Source organism: Lepeophtheirus salmonis, chromosome 5 (genome assembly GCF_016086655.4).
Source record: "Lepeophtheirus salmonis chromosome 5, UVic_Lsal_1.4, whole genome shotgun sequence".
Taxonomy (NCBI): Eukaryota; Metazoa; Arthropoda; class Copepoda; order Siphonostomatoida; family Caligidae; genus Lepeophtheirus; species Lepeophtheirus salmonis.
In genome coordinates, this window is record NC_052135.2 from 14,924,498 (window position 1) to 14,941,013 (window position 16,516).

The window sequence follows — 16,516 nt, forward strand, 5'->3', positions numbered from 1 at the left end:
TTGCATTCCCAAAAAATTACTGTTTGGTGTGGGTTTCATGCTGGATTGATGATTGGGCTTTATTTTTTCGTTGATGATGATAATCACCATGTTATTGTAAATGAAAATCGCATGATAACTGATTTTTTTATGGTCCTAAATGCAAAGTATGGACTTGGCAAACTTGTAGTTTAAATAAAAGAGTGCTGTTTGTCAGACAGCGAACATTACAATCGATTTATTGCAAAGCAAATTAAGTGACTGCGTTATTTGCCGCTTCGATTTGCGATTGAACCCCTTCGGATTATTTTCTTTGGGATGACGTGAAGTCATCCCTCTGCACCAATAAGCCGGCGTCGTTAGAACAGCTCAGAGAAAATATCGAATACAAAATTGTGGCAATATTCGTCAATTTATCTGAAAAAGTAGTACAAAATTGGGTTACGTTTATTGGACTTCCTTAAAACGTGCTCGTGTTGGTCATACCCAAGAAATCGACTTTCAAACATACATTAATATGTTTATATTTTGTGCTGAAAAAATAAATTTGGCAAAATCTTTCACCGTTTGTGTTTTATTTGTAAAAAAGTTGAAGCGCTCTTAATGAAGAACCCTTTACATAAAAAACACAAATTAAACTACAATATTAAAAAATATGAATAAAAGGTTGAATAAGTGAAAATATTATAGGGTGGAAACGACATAAACTACCTTAGATTGAGATCAAATCTATTTTTTTGTTTGTGCCTTTATATTTTATTAAATGTTATTAAATTAATTTAGAAACGAGTATTCCAATTTTTGTATTCTTTGTTAGTATAAAAGAAAAAAAATAACAGTCAGAAGTTTAAAAATAACATTCACTTGACGTGTAATAATAAAAAAGAAGAAATGAATACAAAAAAAATTATGCCACCCCTGAAAGAATGCTCCCAGGCCAGTTGCTCACATTGTCCCAATACTGTAAACAGGAACGAATCCAATAGATAGAGGGTTGAGACCAATACATGTTCTAAGTGAGGCGTTGGAAGCACCTGTCCGAGGCCTTACACCTTATCAAAAATTCAAAATAGCTCTTAATTAATTTCAAAAAGTAAAATGAATGTTGTCAAATTATATTTCCTAAAACAAAAACAAAAAATTAGAAAAATTGTATTTATTTGAAAAAGTCATTCTAAACGTTTTGCAAAAAAAATAAAAGAAATAACCAAAACATTCAATCAACCATGATAACACTAGTCTAAAATGATTTGTTTTTTAATATATAATTATGGTTTACTAATTAATTTCTCGGAATATTTCTATAAATCAATGAAACCTCGAATCTATGAATTGTAGTTTTAAATATTTTACCATTGTTAGTTTGGTTTTTATTTTATTTTAACAGAATTTAATCATTCTATTTGTGAACGTTATTGAGTGTATATGCTGTATTATTCTCTAATAATCATTTCCCTATGATATTGGTGTCAAATATATATATAGAATGACAAATTAAAAAATTCGGTGCAAAAATGTCAAAAGTTTGTACGGAAATAAAAACATAAATGTACCAAAAATTTCGTAAAATAAATTATGCGCTAGTCAACTGTCACCCTCTCCGACAAAAATAAAATAAATAAGAAGTCCTCGTCACAGAGTCGACGGAGCTTGCATGTTCTTTTTGAATCAATCCTCACTTACAGTAATTCCCGCACTGGTAGACCCCAATATTTTCAATAATTGATCTTAAGAGGAAGGTAAATCTCGAGAACTAGAGTCAACTTTATTTTGAGTAAGAGGAGAAGGACAATGAATAAAAAAATATTGACAAAATATTAGTCACGAAATGATTTTCTAAATGAATGATGAAAACGGAGTTAAATAAATGCTGATTAATACTGATATACTGATTAAAAAAATATATTGTATTATCAATTGTTTGGTTAAAAGTCTTGACCCTTTGTTGAAAGGAGAACATCTTGATATGAGTAGGTAGAAGTATACTTTTCATAAAATTTCAAATCATGAAAAAAGAATAAGTTGTTTTTTTGGAAAATAGGTCAGAGATATGAAGAATGTGATAAAGACGAGTTAATAGTATAAGTCATAGCTCTTTTCAAAGGTGTATTACATACTTTAGTCATAGATTTACAACAAAAGTAAAAAAGAATTTTAAAATCCAATTTTTTAAATTACATCTTTTTTTTTCGGAGAAAAAGGGAGTCATTATTGGGAACGACCTAAGTACATACATTGAAAAAGAAAGACTGGAAAGGATTAAAAATGTTATCGTTTTTTACCCTCATATTTTAAAATAGAACCTCTTATCCCTACATCAAACTAACCAAACCTCGTAATTCACAAATAAATCATGCGTCAATAGACGAAGAAAGAAAATGAAAACACACATTCACAGAAAATAATTTAAATTTAATTAAATATTTCCCCTATTTTTCTTTTTATTTGATGAACGAAAAAGTTGATAAGAAATTATAATTTTTTTTTGTACAAAGTTTTATATTTTTTTATAGGGTAAACCCTATTTACTCCTCAATTAAAAGCCGGGGAACCCATTTTAACCAAACCTACTGTACACACATGTAGTGTGCAAACAAGGAGGGACTTTTCAAGTCATAAAACTTTAAGCTTCCTGGATTAGGGAAGAAAGCACGCACCTTTAGTCAGCTGAACATTACAGCAATTTATTACATACATATATTTAGATATATTAAAATTCTGCCAAAAAGGGGCTTAGTCATCATTTAATTCTCTTTTACCAGATTTTATTCTCATTTCTTTATGTTATAAAATTAGTAGATGATAATCCAGGGATGATGAGATTTTCAATGAGGATCCTTTTTTCTTTTTTCTTATATTTCAATAGTTATCTGTTCATTTGTTTATTTTTTTAAATACTGATTTATTGGATTCTAATCCATGGGGTTGCTTCCAACTCTCTTTTCTCTATTATTTACTGATTGAATTATTGCTTGATTATGTATAGATAGTACACAAATTATATATGTATATTTATATAAATAAACTAATTAAGAGAAAATGTCTTCTCCGTTCCTTCACTGTTTGTTAGAAAATCATTCCCCTCTCTTAAGGTAGCAGTTAAGATATATTATTGATTTATTCCCTCAAGTCCTAAAATTCATCCATGGGAGTCCTCTGCACTAAATCATTTATAATCACTTCAGATAATTTAATGATGCAATGAAAGTTTACATGTTAGTGCGATGTAGGTAGATTTACATGCATTAAAGTATCATGTTTTAGGACATTTGCTAAGAATGGATCGGTCCCAAAATTGGGACATTGCATGCAATCCCGTTCAAAATCGTAAGGACGAATCCAATTTGGACGCAAAATAAATCCCATGTAATAATCTTTGCTTATGACATCATAATAGAGATGAAATAGTGACCTCATCAATACAATGTACAGGGTGTTATAAAATATGAGACTATTTTAATCATCATTATCAGAGATAGGACCGATTGAATCCTAGTATTTGTATGATTCTACTAACAATTTTTTTCTAAAGGTAATAAAAAGTATAATTGCAAAATTAGATATCTCAAATTAATTTTTGTACAAGATATTGGGCATGCTGTTAACATTGCTTAAACTGAAGACGTGGCACATGTTGAACTATGATTGATAATTCTTTAATTTCATATATATTTTAATGATTTATCTTTTAATTATGATAACTACTGTCTAAGTAAGTAAATAGAAAAAAATATATATATTTAGTTCTAAATTTAGAATATATGAAAAATTAAAGGATTTTTTTATCAAAATAAATACAATTTTGAGCAAAAATAAAACAAAAAAATTCCAATTTTTTGTTTTATTTCAGATATACATACAAACCAATAATTCATATATATATTGAAGTCGATTATGTGCGTTATAGTCAAATTTGTAAGATGAGTTAATATACTCCAGAATTTTAGTTTTATTTTAGAATTATTATTTGATTAAAATAACTTATATTGTTCCCGACTTAGCTTTTCAACCATAAAATCTATTAATGTATCATTCTTTCATTGTGACAACTAATTTTTGGTACTTTAAGTAATGTAAATTGTTGATAAAAATCGACGATAGTTTGTGGACGAATACAAATCTAATCTATACTTTACTCAGTTTAGTTAAAAATCATTATAGCTTGCTTTTTGTTGACGGATCAAATACCGGGTGCAGCGAAAAAATCTTTTCACTTTCAATCTAGAACTTTATCAAGATTTATTTGTGATGTTCAAATGGCATTTTCTAGGCTTCACTTAAGAATATCTTCTTTTTTTTTTTGTTTATTTTTAGTATTGAACCAAAAAAAATTTACGACATTCACAAAAACCTTGATTTATATTTTGCCCTTATCTATCTTTCTTTTTTGTTCTTTAGTTATTTAATAATCAGCAAAGTTAAGACTTGGAAATTTTCTCAAAGTATATTTTTGAAAATACATTTATAAATTTAAAAAAGAATATGTCAACTTAAGGTCTACACGCTTAATAAATTATGGGCAGTAGAAAATAAATTAGAAAATCCTAGGAATGTATCTATGTAATAAAGTCATAGAAGTTGAGAGTATAAGTATTTTTTTTATATCATTAGTATAAAAATTGGTTCATGTTGATGTTATTATAGTTATTATTTTATTATCTACTGTCCAGACATTATTGTATAGACCTTTTGTCAACCAGTCTTAGACGTAATTCATAAACCAAGTGGTGTGATTCTTTTGTCCCCTGTTCCCTATGATATCTTTTATTTCATCTTGTCATATTATTAAATTGTACATGCTTTCAAATTGACCACCACCAGAGAAGATAGACCAGGTTATAGGTTTTTCCACATCCTCCTCCTATGTAGCCAGGAAGTTTGTGAATGTCACCTTATGTTAATCGTCATTGTATCTTTTGTACCTTTAGAAGTTGACAATCAATGACTAACACCATAAGATTCAATCAGAAATCTTTCACAAATAGCATTTTTTTTATCCTTTTCTATTAGGGGGGTTCTTAGTGTACAATGAAAAATCAATGGTTTTTTTTATCTTGTCCCTCCTAATCGGTTCTAATTGTGAAAATATAATCTTGCACCAAAAATTGGAACATTTGAGCGACATTCAATTCATGTCTGCCCTTAACTCTGAAACTTTTGCCGACGCTTGTATTTTTAAATACAAATTAAACGTAGGATGAATTAAAACTTTACCCCTACCGAAAAATAGGAAAAGAGTACACCAAATAATTGTTCGTTTCGTGGATAAAATACTCTGTAATAATTATGAAATTGTTAATTATATTTGGTGTTGAAAAGGATAGAATATTAAAGCTAAAAAAACTATTAAAATAGTAAAGGTATACTACATAACTTTATGTTATTCAAAAAATTGGAGAAATCGAATTATTTTCCAGGTAACTTTTCAATAAAGGCCAACTAATTTAAAAGCAAAAATATATGTAGATATTTTAGGTCCACCCTATTGTCTATGTATCATTTGAGGATTATCTCTATAGGGGAGGTAACTCATGGATCTACATAATATCTAATAAATAATAAAAACATGGTTATAAATTAAATACAAAACATATCATAAAAAAACTGATTTCATCTTATTGTAAAAAGCTGCTCTTGAATGCTGAACAGCAGAAAAATAAAAAAAGATATAAACAGACAATCTTTTATCCATTTAATTCGGGTTTTTTATAGTCGAACATAACTATAAAATTGACTGGTATAATAATAATATTGTATGTATGTTGCATAAAACATTTGAAGAAGCTACAAATATGTATTTCTATAAGACTCAAAAGTAGGAATAAACATAAAAAAATCATACATAATACATAAAATAATGCCATTTTCGTATTTCCATATTTCAAGCACATTTAACGTGCATATAAATTTCTAAATTTAAATAATGAAAAGAAAAAGTAGCTCTAAATATTACAAATATGAACTTTTGAAGAAAAATATGTACTTTTTTATTTTGAAACACGCTTTAGAAAAAAATTATTTCTTAAGTTATAAATAATAGAGGGTGGGGGAGAAAAGTATACATTATATGCAGTACAGCAATGTTGTATCTCTTTACTGCCTAAATGATCTTGTTTTTTAAAAACAACTTCAATCATATAAAATGTTACCTTCAGCCTGATTATCAAGGATTTAAAATAATATATATATTCTTATGTTTCATTTCAAGGAACATCATCCGATTCGGTTGACTAAGAATTTAAATGATATTATTATTTTTTTTTTTTTTTTTGACAAGTATATCTCACCTGAACCCAATGCCAATGAATTGAAAAGGACACTTAAAATCAATCTAACGTCAACAATAGAACTATTCTAAGATTGTGACAGTTAAAAGCATAAAAATATAAAACAGGTTTCTAATTTGAGTCAAATGTATTCTTAACTTATAAAGATGATAAATTTCTTAATATGTATTTTTTGTTAACATTTAATGTAATTAAAGTACTAAATTTAGTACGTCGGTTTATTAGAAATACTAACGATATAAAAGCTTTTCAAGGATTATTTATTCATTTAATGTAGTTATATTTAAGAAACTTCTCTATTTTTACTAATATTTACTTCTTTTTTAGCTAACATTTCCATATTTTTCATCAAATTGTGAAATTTATAGACCTCAAAATATTGACCAATATGTCATAAAACATTATATTTTTTTATTTTTTAACAAAATAAAAATTTATGCACTATGTGACTCCCAGCATTTTAGCAACATTTTAAGAAGCAGTCTTAATATCATACATATAATTTAACAAAAATATTACCTGGCTTAATTGTCACTATTCGTGATACAATACGTCCGTAGGCATTTGAAGCACGGCATCGAATTCGTCTTTCCTCGTGGTAGGCTCCCTTTGAAAACGGGTAAAAGGAAAGGGATCCGTTGTGATAGAGTCTAAAATATCAAAAAGGTATTTAAGCCATTTTTTTAAATTAAGAACAAAGCCATTTACCTAGCAACATTGGAAGGAAAGCTCACGCTCACTCCAGCCTCATTGACCCAGTCCATATTAGGAGGTGGCTCTCCACGAGCAATACAATTAATGAGTGCTCCAGTAGCATTGGAATAAAGGGCCAGGGATTGAGGCTCTTTGAGGAAGGAGGGACCATAAGATGAACAAAGATGAAGGAGAAAGACTGAAAAATAAAGTAAAAACAAAATTAATATGTGTACATATTATTTGATGCGTCTGAACAGAATGTGTGAATAATGGGTAATTTTTAGGGTGGGAAGGACATTAGTTCTCAATGGATGTTGTGTATGTATTTTGTATATCTTTCAACTCATAAAATGATAATGCTATTATTTGTGAATATATATTTCCGAATTAATGAATCTACATTTTTATATATTTGTATGCAAATCATATTTACCGAATTTTATGACAATTTTTTTTTCTTATTTCCATATAAATTGGAATATGGAACTAAATCTCATAATAATTGATTTCTCCCTCTCCTCTACTGCCATTAGCCTATATATTATAGATGTAGCAGTCCCGAAAAATACCCGTTCTTAATTTTAAAAAAAACACAAAAAAAAAACTCTTAGATGTAATAATCGAGGATGTTTGCAGGTTAAATATAATAAAATTAAAATTACGTATATATTTATATTTCAGTTGGAGTGAAAGTGCTAAATCAATTTTGACAATAAAGGAACCGATTTTTAACTGAATAATAAATACTTAAATTAGGCTTAAATTCAGATTAATGATAAACTATTACTATGTATGAAAGACAGTTGAAGTTTTTTACCAAACTAATCCCATTGGTAAACTGAGGAACTTTGTTACTTAACTATGAGTGAAAATGATACCTTGGAGAGAGTCTTTCATAATACTCCCTCTATGTAAATTATTGTCAAACATAAATTAATTTCCAACTCGTATATTTCTGCTTATTTATTGAAGTAACATTATCAATATAAGGTCATGCAAAAAAGGAAAAGTCAGTATTTACAACATCCAATGGAAAGCTCTTCCTCTTTTTTTTTTCGTCGAATTTTATGTAATAGTCCAGGGAGGTTATATACATAAAGAAACAAAAGTTTCTTTCTTCTTTTTAAACAAAAAAAATATTATTAAAATTTGTGTAACACATATTCTTCACTCTTCAATGAATAGAGATTTTTTAGACAGAGCTCCTATCAGACACTCTCTTGCTTCTACGTTTATCTCTTAATACGAAAAGTTAAGTTACTGCTTGTTTTTTCATATATGCTATTATGTGTATAACATTTATATTATAGTATGTAGAAACGCAATTTGCATTGTCGATTATGTAAATTATTCTACAATGGATATGACATTGTTTTTTCTACATATACATATATAAAATGCAAAAGAGAGAGAGAAACTTTGTTGATATCAAATAATTACAATAATAAAAGGAACAATAATAACATTAGTTGCTTTTTATTTGTTTTCTTTTATTCATCATTACACCAGCTCATAAAAAAAAGCAGAGCATATCATTTGTCTTTTTTGCACAATTAAACTCAAATTGGCGATTCCCTTCCCTTCTTCTCTCAGATTTTTTTTTTGTGGCTTTACTTGTAATTAAATTCACCATTCTCGTACATACTACATCATATATAGGGGGGAACCCTCCCAAAGGATGCATTTTGACTTATTATTTATATGTAGGGTTGTAATTCCTTAGCATTTTCTAGCGGGAGAGGTGTTTTGCCTCTTGGCAACCTGAGCAGTGTAACCAGGGGAGTTTATGTGCTCATGAATGACAAAGAGTAACTCAAAGAGTTAAAAGTGTAAGCCAGTATTGGACTACTAATTAATTCCTGCATTTGTCTTTCCAAGACACGGAGTGCTATTTGTATTTATCTCCTTCATCTATACAGTTGCTTACATCTAATTTAATAAAACGTTATTACAGATAAGTTATTATTTAAATTGTCAGGGTTAGAATAAAGATAGGAAAGATCCACATTTTATCAGATCTGGGTCGGCTCAGATCTTTAAACCTAAATCTTTGGATAAATTTTTTTGGGCAACCTAACTTTTGGATCCAGCTCCGACACTATCATTAGACAGTTACTGGTCTCGAACTTACAAAAAAGAATATACCCAAAGTTAAGACTTAAATGCAATAACATCAGGATTAAGGTTATATCTTTACTGATCACTGATGCCGAAACAATAGATAACCCAATATTATTAATATTAGCAAATACTTATTATTAATTATTGGGTAATTCGTCAACTTTATTGTATATCGCAACTTCTCCTCCAAAAAGACTCAGAAAATGCCCCAAATTCAGTTGATAGTTGGTTAATTCTTTTAGATATGGAACTATTATTGAATACTAGCGAATAATTGTTCGCAGCTTAGTAGGAAATAATTTGTATCCAACCAATCAGTGTTAAGAACAATGAATAGAGGAAAAGAAGAAAAACTTCGACAACTAACAAACAAATACTGGGAACATTTTAGTGCTTGTGTACACAAAAAATATACAGTATATGTTGTGGTCAGCTGTTATTATTTTTTCTTTTAATCAGTGTTCTGAAGTCTGATTAGTGGAATTATAATTAGCTCCTTTTCTACTGTGAACAATTCTAAATAATCATTGAACAATAGTTCCATAGTTGAGAAACATTGGCTAACTACCAACTGTTTTTAAAACTTTTCTGTTTCTTTTCGGGGGGGAGGGGGTGGGCAAAATGGTGTGATACAATAAAAGTAAAGACATGTGAGATAACACCGAGTAGAATAACCAGACAATGCAACTGTTTATGTACATCTTGATTCTAGCACTAATCAAGAATAATCGAGTGTATGTTCGATAAAAATAGAATCTTTTTTTTATAACTAGGATTAAGTATTAAACAATATTTGTATAAGCTTTCTAAGATATAGAAAATCCCTCAGATCTTTTTATACTCCGTCAAAGTCTCAGGTATTGCATCTCGGATCTTTTCAGATAATAAAAGTTTAGAAGTAGCGTACCCGGGTACTTCGGATCCAGGTCCAAGACACTACCTATCTCTATTTTATAATGTTGATCTTATTTATAGTTTTTATACATACTGAACTTGCTCACGATTTACAACACTAAACATATGTATGAGTAATGATGAAAATCCAGTGTAGAATGGATATGTTCAAAAAAGAAATCGAAAATCAACACGGTAAACAGCACAATTTGGAGAATGTTTTGGAGCAGAGAACGAATAATACTCATGACGTTTTATTACATCAGTTAAAATCAGCTGTGACAAAATAGGAAGGAGAAAAGGATATAAACAATGACATTTGCTAAAATTACTCCAATGTTGATCCCCAATTCTACTCTAAGTCTAACAAGGACTTACAATTATAACTCTACAACAAATCCTTAGGGTTATACTCCGTCCTTTTTGAGCAAACACAAATGTTTAATCAGGGTTTGAATATAATGTATTCTATTTAGGAAAGGATGTTCACCAATCAGGAGTTAAATAATAATGACAACTGCTGAGGAAAACAATACTCTTTATTTATATTACCAATTAAGGGGCCAGCTAAAAAAAACACACCGGATTTACATCATTATGAATGAAGAATCATCCAGGATACATATTGACTTAAATAGAGCTTATTGAGTAACCAATAAAAAAAAAGGCCACTCCACACTTATATGTGTAAGTATGTAGAATCTGGCTCTATGTAGAGAGGCCATTAGAATTAATGGAAATAGGAATATATATTATAACCCTTTCTTTATATTATAACTATTGTACATACATACATATTATGTAAGAAGAAACATTATAAAAAATGAGCTGTAGCATACTTAAAATATCCCTTAAAACGAATAGTGGACGTGCCGCCATTATTGTGTCTTAATGTTTGTAAGAATGAATAAAAGCAACTACTAGATAGAAATGCTTTTAAATCCATTCAGCATTTCTTTTCTTTTCTACATATTTGTTTATTATTAAAGGACCTTAATTATACATACAGTCAAACATGTATTAAGTGGTCAGACAAGGGAAACAAAAAAAGTAACTCCTTGGTACAGATGTAAGAGTGTTTGAAGGGGGTAGGATGAAGGGCCTGTAGATCCCCCCCCCTAAAAAAAGGAATTTTTACTTTTTACTAGAAAATTAAATACTTGAATATTTATTTAAAAAAATTTAAATTTTCTGTGGATTTTTGAAATTTAAAAAAAAAAAAAAATTAATTTTATGTCAAAAGCTCTGAAAATCATACAATTGTTTTCCAAAAAATGGAATTTTATGTGAATAGCTGTGATTTTTAACAGTTTCTTAAAAAATTTTTTATATTTTGTGAATAGCTGTGGATTTTATTTTCTAAAAAAAAATAATTTCTTATTTTTTTTTTACAAAACAAAAATTGTATTTCATGTACACAGCTGTGGATTTTTTTTTTTTTTTTTCCCGAAAAAATTAATTTTTGTTAATAGTTGTGTATTTTTTTAAAAAGTTCGAAAAAGTTATTAATTTGATTTTTTTTTTTTAAATTTATTGTTTTAAAGAAACTTAATTCTTCAAACTTTTGATGAAAAAATTTTAAATTTTTTTTTTTTTTTCAGAATAACCAAAACCAAGCCTTTCACAAAATATTATCCTGCGAACTCCCTTGAGGTGACAAGCTGAAAAGAGGGGACTGTTACACCAGGTTTGACTGCATATTTCAGGAATTGACCCAAATTACGTATGACGTATGGCCGTGTCAACTAGAAAATTTGTTTTTTGCGGGAAACAATCGCAAATATACCAATTAAAGGCTGTTTTGATCTAATTGACGTCTGTAAAATAGTACAAAATGAATTGGAGAGAGATTAACATTAAGAAATATTTGAGGGTAATAAATTGTTTGGATTCTGTGAAATAAAATATAGAATAGCCAATAAAATGATAGTAGATCTCCAATCAATAATTTCTAATGGCATTAATAAAAGAAAATGGCCACACAAAAAAAACAAAAAATGCAACCTAGTTAAGATGAGTGAGCACGAAACAATTGCAATCTGATCACCTATATTGTATTCTATGAAATACTTATTATAATTTAAAAAAATAGCGCAGATCAAAGTGCATGTACAAACTATTATTTTTCTCTATTTCTTTAAATTTCTCGCACTTCTCGCGGCCTTTAGCTTTATATTTTAGACAGTGAATGGATTTACGTATAATGGTCTTGGAGTGAATCCTCATATTATCTAGTAAATCTAAGTTTTAGCTCTGAAGATTAATGCTAATAATTATTTTTTTAAAGCTTCTTTCGACTCGAAAATTAACTTAACAGTACTGTGACAATGTATGTACAATAGTCTCTATAACATTTATTATGTTTTACAAACGAAAAAATATATCTAAATATGTAAATTTACAAATATTTGAATTATATTTAAAAAAAGTAAAAAATGATCTTGACGAAGAAATATTCTACGTACATGGAATGCACGCTCTTTTTGAATAACAAAGAATATTTATTTTAATGGAACGCACTTTCCTGTGGAGAATATATTAAACAATTGATTTTTTTTTTGGTGGACAAACCTATATTAGTTAATATATATGTATATATATTTTAATCTATGTAGTCATTTGTTATCTAAAAATATCAATTTATTCTTACTGATGAAGTTTTGCAGGCGTTTTGCATGTAACATATAGAACATTCGCTTCATATTAAAAAAGAAAGGAGACTAAATATATGCATAGAGTTTTATAAAACGATATGTAAAAATGAATTAAGTCTTGCAGGCGTTTAATTCAATTCATATTTGATACACAGTGTGTGTATCTAAATCTCATCCAGGTAGCATTCTAGAGACTAAAGTATCACCTATCTCATCACGTCATATTTTTTATTCTTCAGCTGTAATTATTCTTATATCATTGTTTCGGAGAGAATGTTTAACTATAAAGTAAGTACATGTGAATGTGCTCGTGAAAAATGAACACTAAGACTGAAGATTCTTGGGAAGTGATCTTCTATCATTGTTAAAACCATGTTTGTATCTTATTCGACCCTTAAAATATCAGGGTAATACCAGGTACTCCACTAATTTTTAATATGTTAGCAGAAAAACAATGAAAAAATAATACTATTTGAATTTCTTATGATGAGTATTAAACGATTGTTTTAATTCAATCTTCTTTCCATTTCATAACTATTCTACTAATAAGAAAATAGCCTTAACTTGGTCAATAAAAGGAAAGGGAAAAAAGACTGTGTATTCAATGTATACGTAGATTATTTCTTATCTTAGTTAATCACGATCATTTTCTTCAAATATTAATTTTTTGTTTATCTAAGAGTATCTACACTCTTGATTTATATCGTAATTGTAAACTGTAAGACAATTTATTTCTAAGAGCTTTGAATGTTCTAATCTTCAACTTTCAACAATTTTCCCATTAAAAATAAAGAGGTTTTGTGATATAATATGTGCTTTGCTTGTAGGAGTAGAAAAAAGCCTTAATAAATTAAATTATTGTACTACAAAAATTACAAACCTCTCATTTTCTTTCCCCCAAACAAGAAAAATATGAAATCACAGAACCACTTGACTTTTAAAGGCTTCATTCTTAAAGTTTGAAGATAATATTATATATAGAAATAAATTGTATGTACATGAAAAAAAGATGTAGTATCACACCTTAAAATAGTATTGTCACAAACTCTATTCCCAAGGTTTTTGGGATTATTTTTTCTCAATCTTTCATGTAACATACCTATCTGAAACGGTTTACATACCCAAACTTTTAACTAAAGTAAACTACTTAATATATTGATAACATTATATGTTCGTATATTCATTAATCATCTGGAAAAAAATAGTTTTAACAGTTTAATCGATATTTCTTCTTGTTAAGACTAAAACTGATATTTTTTATTTTTGAACAAATGTCAATATTATTAGACACAACTATAATGTTATGTGCATATATATCTTATGGGATCTTGGTATATTAATTTTTGTCAGTGTGTCTCTCAGGGCTTTATAACTAGGGATGTAAATATTTTCTAAATTGCGGTGAGCTTAAAAAGAGAGAACGTAACAAAAATATGGTAAATTTGAGAGACGATATATCTGCTGACACAGATTACTAAAAGCTATTGACCTCCTTTATTTCTGACACTTTAGAATGATTAAAATAGGAAGGAATAATTAATAAAAGGAAACATATTTTGTTTTTATATAATTTTTTTTAAATATTCACTCACCGCATTTATAACAGACTTTCAAGCGTGGTTTTTACGCTCACTGGAAGGGCTCTCTGCTTCACATATCTAGCTACACATAGATGTATATAATAATAACTTTGTATAACTTTATTCGAATCAAATAATTTAGATTAAAATGAGCAAATATTGTTTTTCCCTTTTGGTTAGTAGTATTCAAACAAAATATCAGACATATTTTAGTTGGAATTATGTAGGATATTTATAGGCTATGATGATCAGATAAGATATGTCAGGGGGGGGGCAGAGGGACAATGAAGAAGACTACTTGACCTCATTTTTTGATGGATATCACTCAATGCATTTGAGCAGGAGTGGTATGTACTGTTGTACCAGCTACATACCCCGGTATAATAATCATAGTAATGAATTAGGCAATATAGAAAGATCTAATCAAAAGAAAGAGAGCGTCTAATTAGTAGTTATTCTATATATATTCAAAGGAGTATATTTTGCAACAGAGTCTTTATTTTGCAAATCTATTAAATTGATGAACTTTTTTGATTATTATTGCTATTATTTCAATATTACCTCCATTTTATTTATATTTTTTACCTTTGTTTTGCATGCATCTCCATCATGATAAATGTTCATCATACATAGGTAAATAACCCAAATATATAACTAAATTTATTATAGGTAAATAAAATTTGGTTTCATATTTGCAATGAGATGACTTGACTCAATCAATAAATGGACTTAAAAAAGTACATTTTCTAAATAAATATATACAAGTCATTTGTCAAATGTTGATTTCCTATAAAGTCAACTTTAATCATTTTGATAATTTGTTATCATATTATTATATTTAACAACCAAATTTAATTGCAGTATAACTCGAACTCAAAAAAAAAAAACCTCAACTTTATTAAATTCCATATTTTTTAATGTTCAATTAATTTGTCAGAAGGAGTTGTATTAATTAAGTATAAGTAATTATTACTTATATTTCACAATTACTCCATATCATCTAGGGCATACCTTTGAAATATATTTCTTTTTCTGGGAGCGACTATGAATTGGACCCACGCACAATGAGTTCAAAAGAATAATTTGTCTCGATCGCGATGTCTACTAAGACTCGCGTCATTGTTAAGGTTGGGGGTCTTGTAAAGAAACATCACAATTTCATTCAATCCGCGTGCTATAAATCCTGTCATCATTTTCATAATGTAGTACTCGAATTCCAACGAAAAACCATTAAAAATTTGTTATTACTTCACATTTTGTTAGTTAACAGAGATGTTATACACCCCGAAATTAAATTTAAATTATTTGAATTTAAATTTTTTATAATACTTTTCAATTTGCTAATGAAATATTAAGTCTAAATATAAGCCATTCCTTATTTAGGATTTATTCATATATTTTACAATTTCTAATCGAGGTTTAGTGAATTTTATTAACTGGTCTACTTAAAATCGTGTAGACTGAGCATATAATGGTGGCTACAAAATTATAATATTGTAGCTATTATTAAACAAAAACTCATGGTATTAATTACATTCTTAAAGTTTGCATAAAAAATTGAATATTCCATAGAAATTTTTAACAGAGACTAAGGGTGTTTTTTTTTTTAACATAGGAATAAATAATTAAATTTTAATGAAATCTCAGAGTAATGGTGCTAAGATTATTTTAAATTGAGGATTTATTTATTCTCAAAGTCTTATATTTATACAAGTATTTTAGCATTTTAATTAATATTTACGAGTTTATGTATTAAACTACATTATATAATATGAGAAAATTCTTAAAAACTTAAACTTGATCAAATTCAACATTTGGTAAATTGTCTTTACACAAACTCTATACGACACAGAACTCCAACTTTTTTTTACTCAAACTCAAAACTACTAAATACACAGATACAACAGAAAGTTAAGATTTTTATTGTTTGGAACATGTTCTAATAATATTAAAGTGTATATTATTTTTTGTGAGATATTATTTTAGGATTGAGCAAATAAGTAGAATTTTTTTTAGGATGAAGAATGTTTTTTTACCTTTATTTCGATGTACTTATATACATTTTAAATTTGTTCTATTTTTTTTTTTTTTACTCATAAAAAAGTAATTTACTAAAAGGAAATGGAGCTTTCATACAAATAAGTAAGTACTCAGAATTGAAATAACTTTCAAAAGAAAAGAACAGTCAATCTAAAAGCAAATCACTATGAATACAGTATTTATTTGTCTTTAAGGTGAAAGGCTTATTTTCATTTTGTTGTTCTTTACATAAATGGGTACACAAGTTTAATATATATACAAAGTG

At 28.0% G+C, this 16,516-nt stretch overlaps 1 protein-coding gene across 2 annotated transcripts in view; it reads right to left on the reverse strand.

Annotated features, from left to right (window-relative positions):
* Window positions 1-16,516, reverse strand: part of LOC121117629 (cell adhesion molecule Dscam2) — a 217,844-nt gene that overhangs the window by 92,137 nt on the left and 109,191 nt on the right. For both annotated transcript variants that reach the window (XM_040712072.2, XM_040712070.2), the window contains exons 4-5: window positions 6,975-7,158; window positions 6,786-6,916 (exon numbers count right to left, since the gene is read on the reverse strand). In XM_040712072.2, coding sequence (XP_040568006.2) covers window positions 6,786-6,916; window positions 6,975-7,158 — 315 coding nt within the window. The remainder of the gene's footprint in view (window positions 1-6,785; window positions 6,917-6,974; window positions 7,159-16,516) is intronic.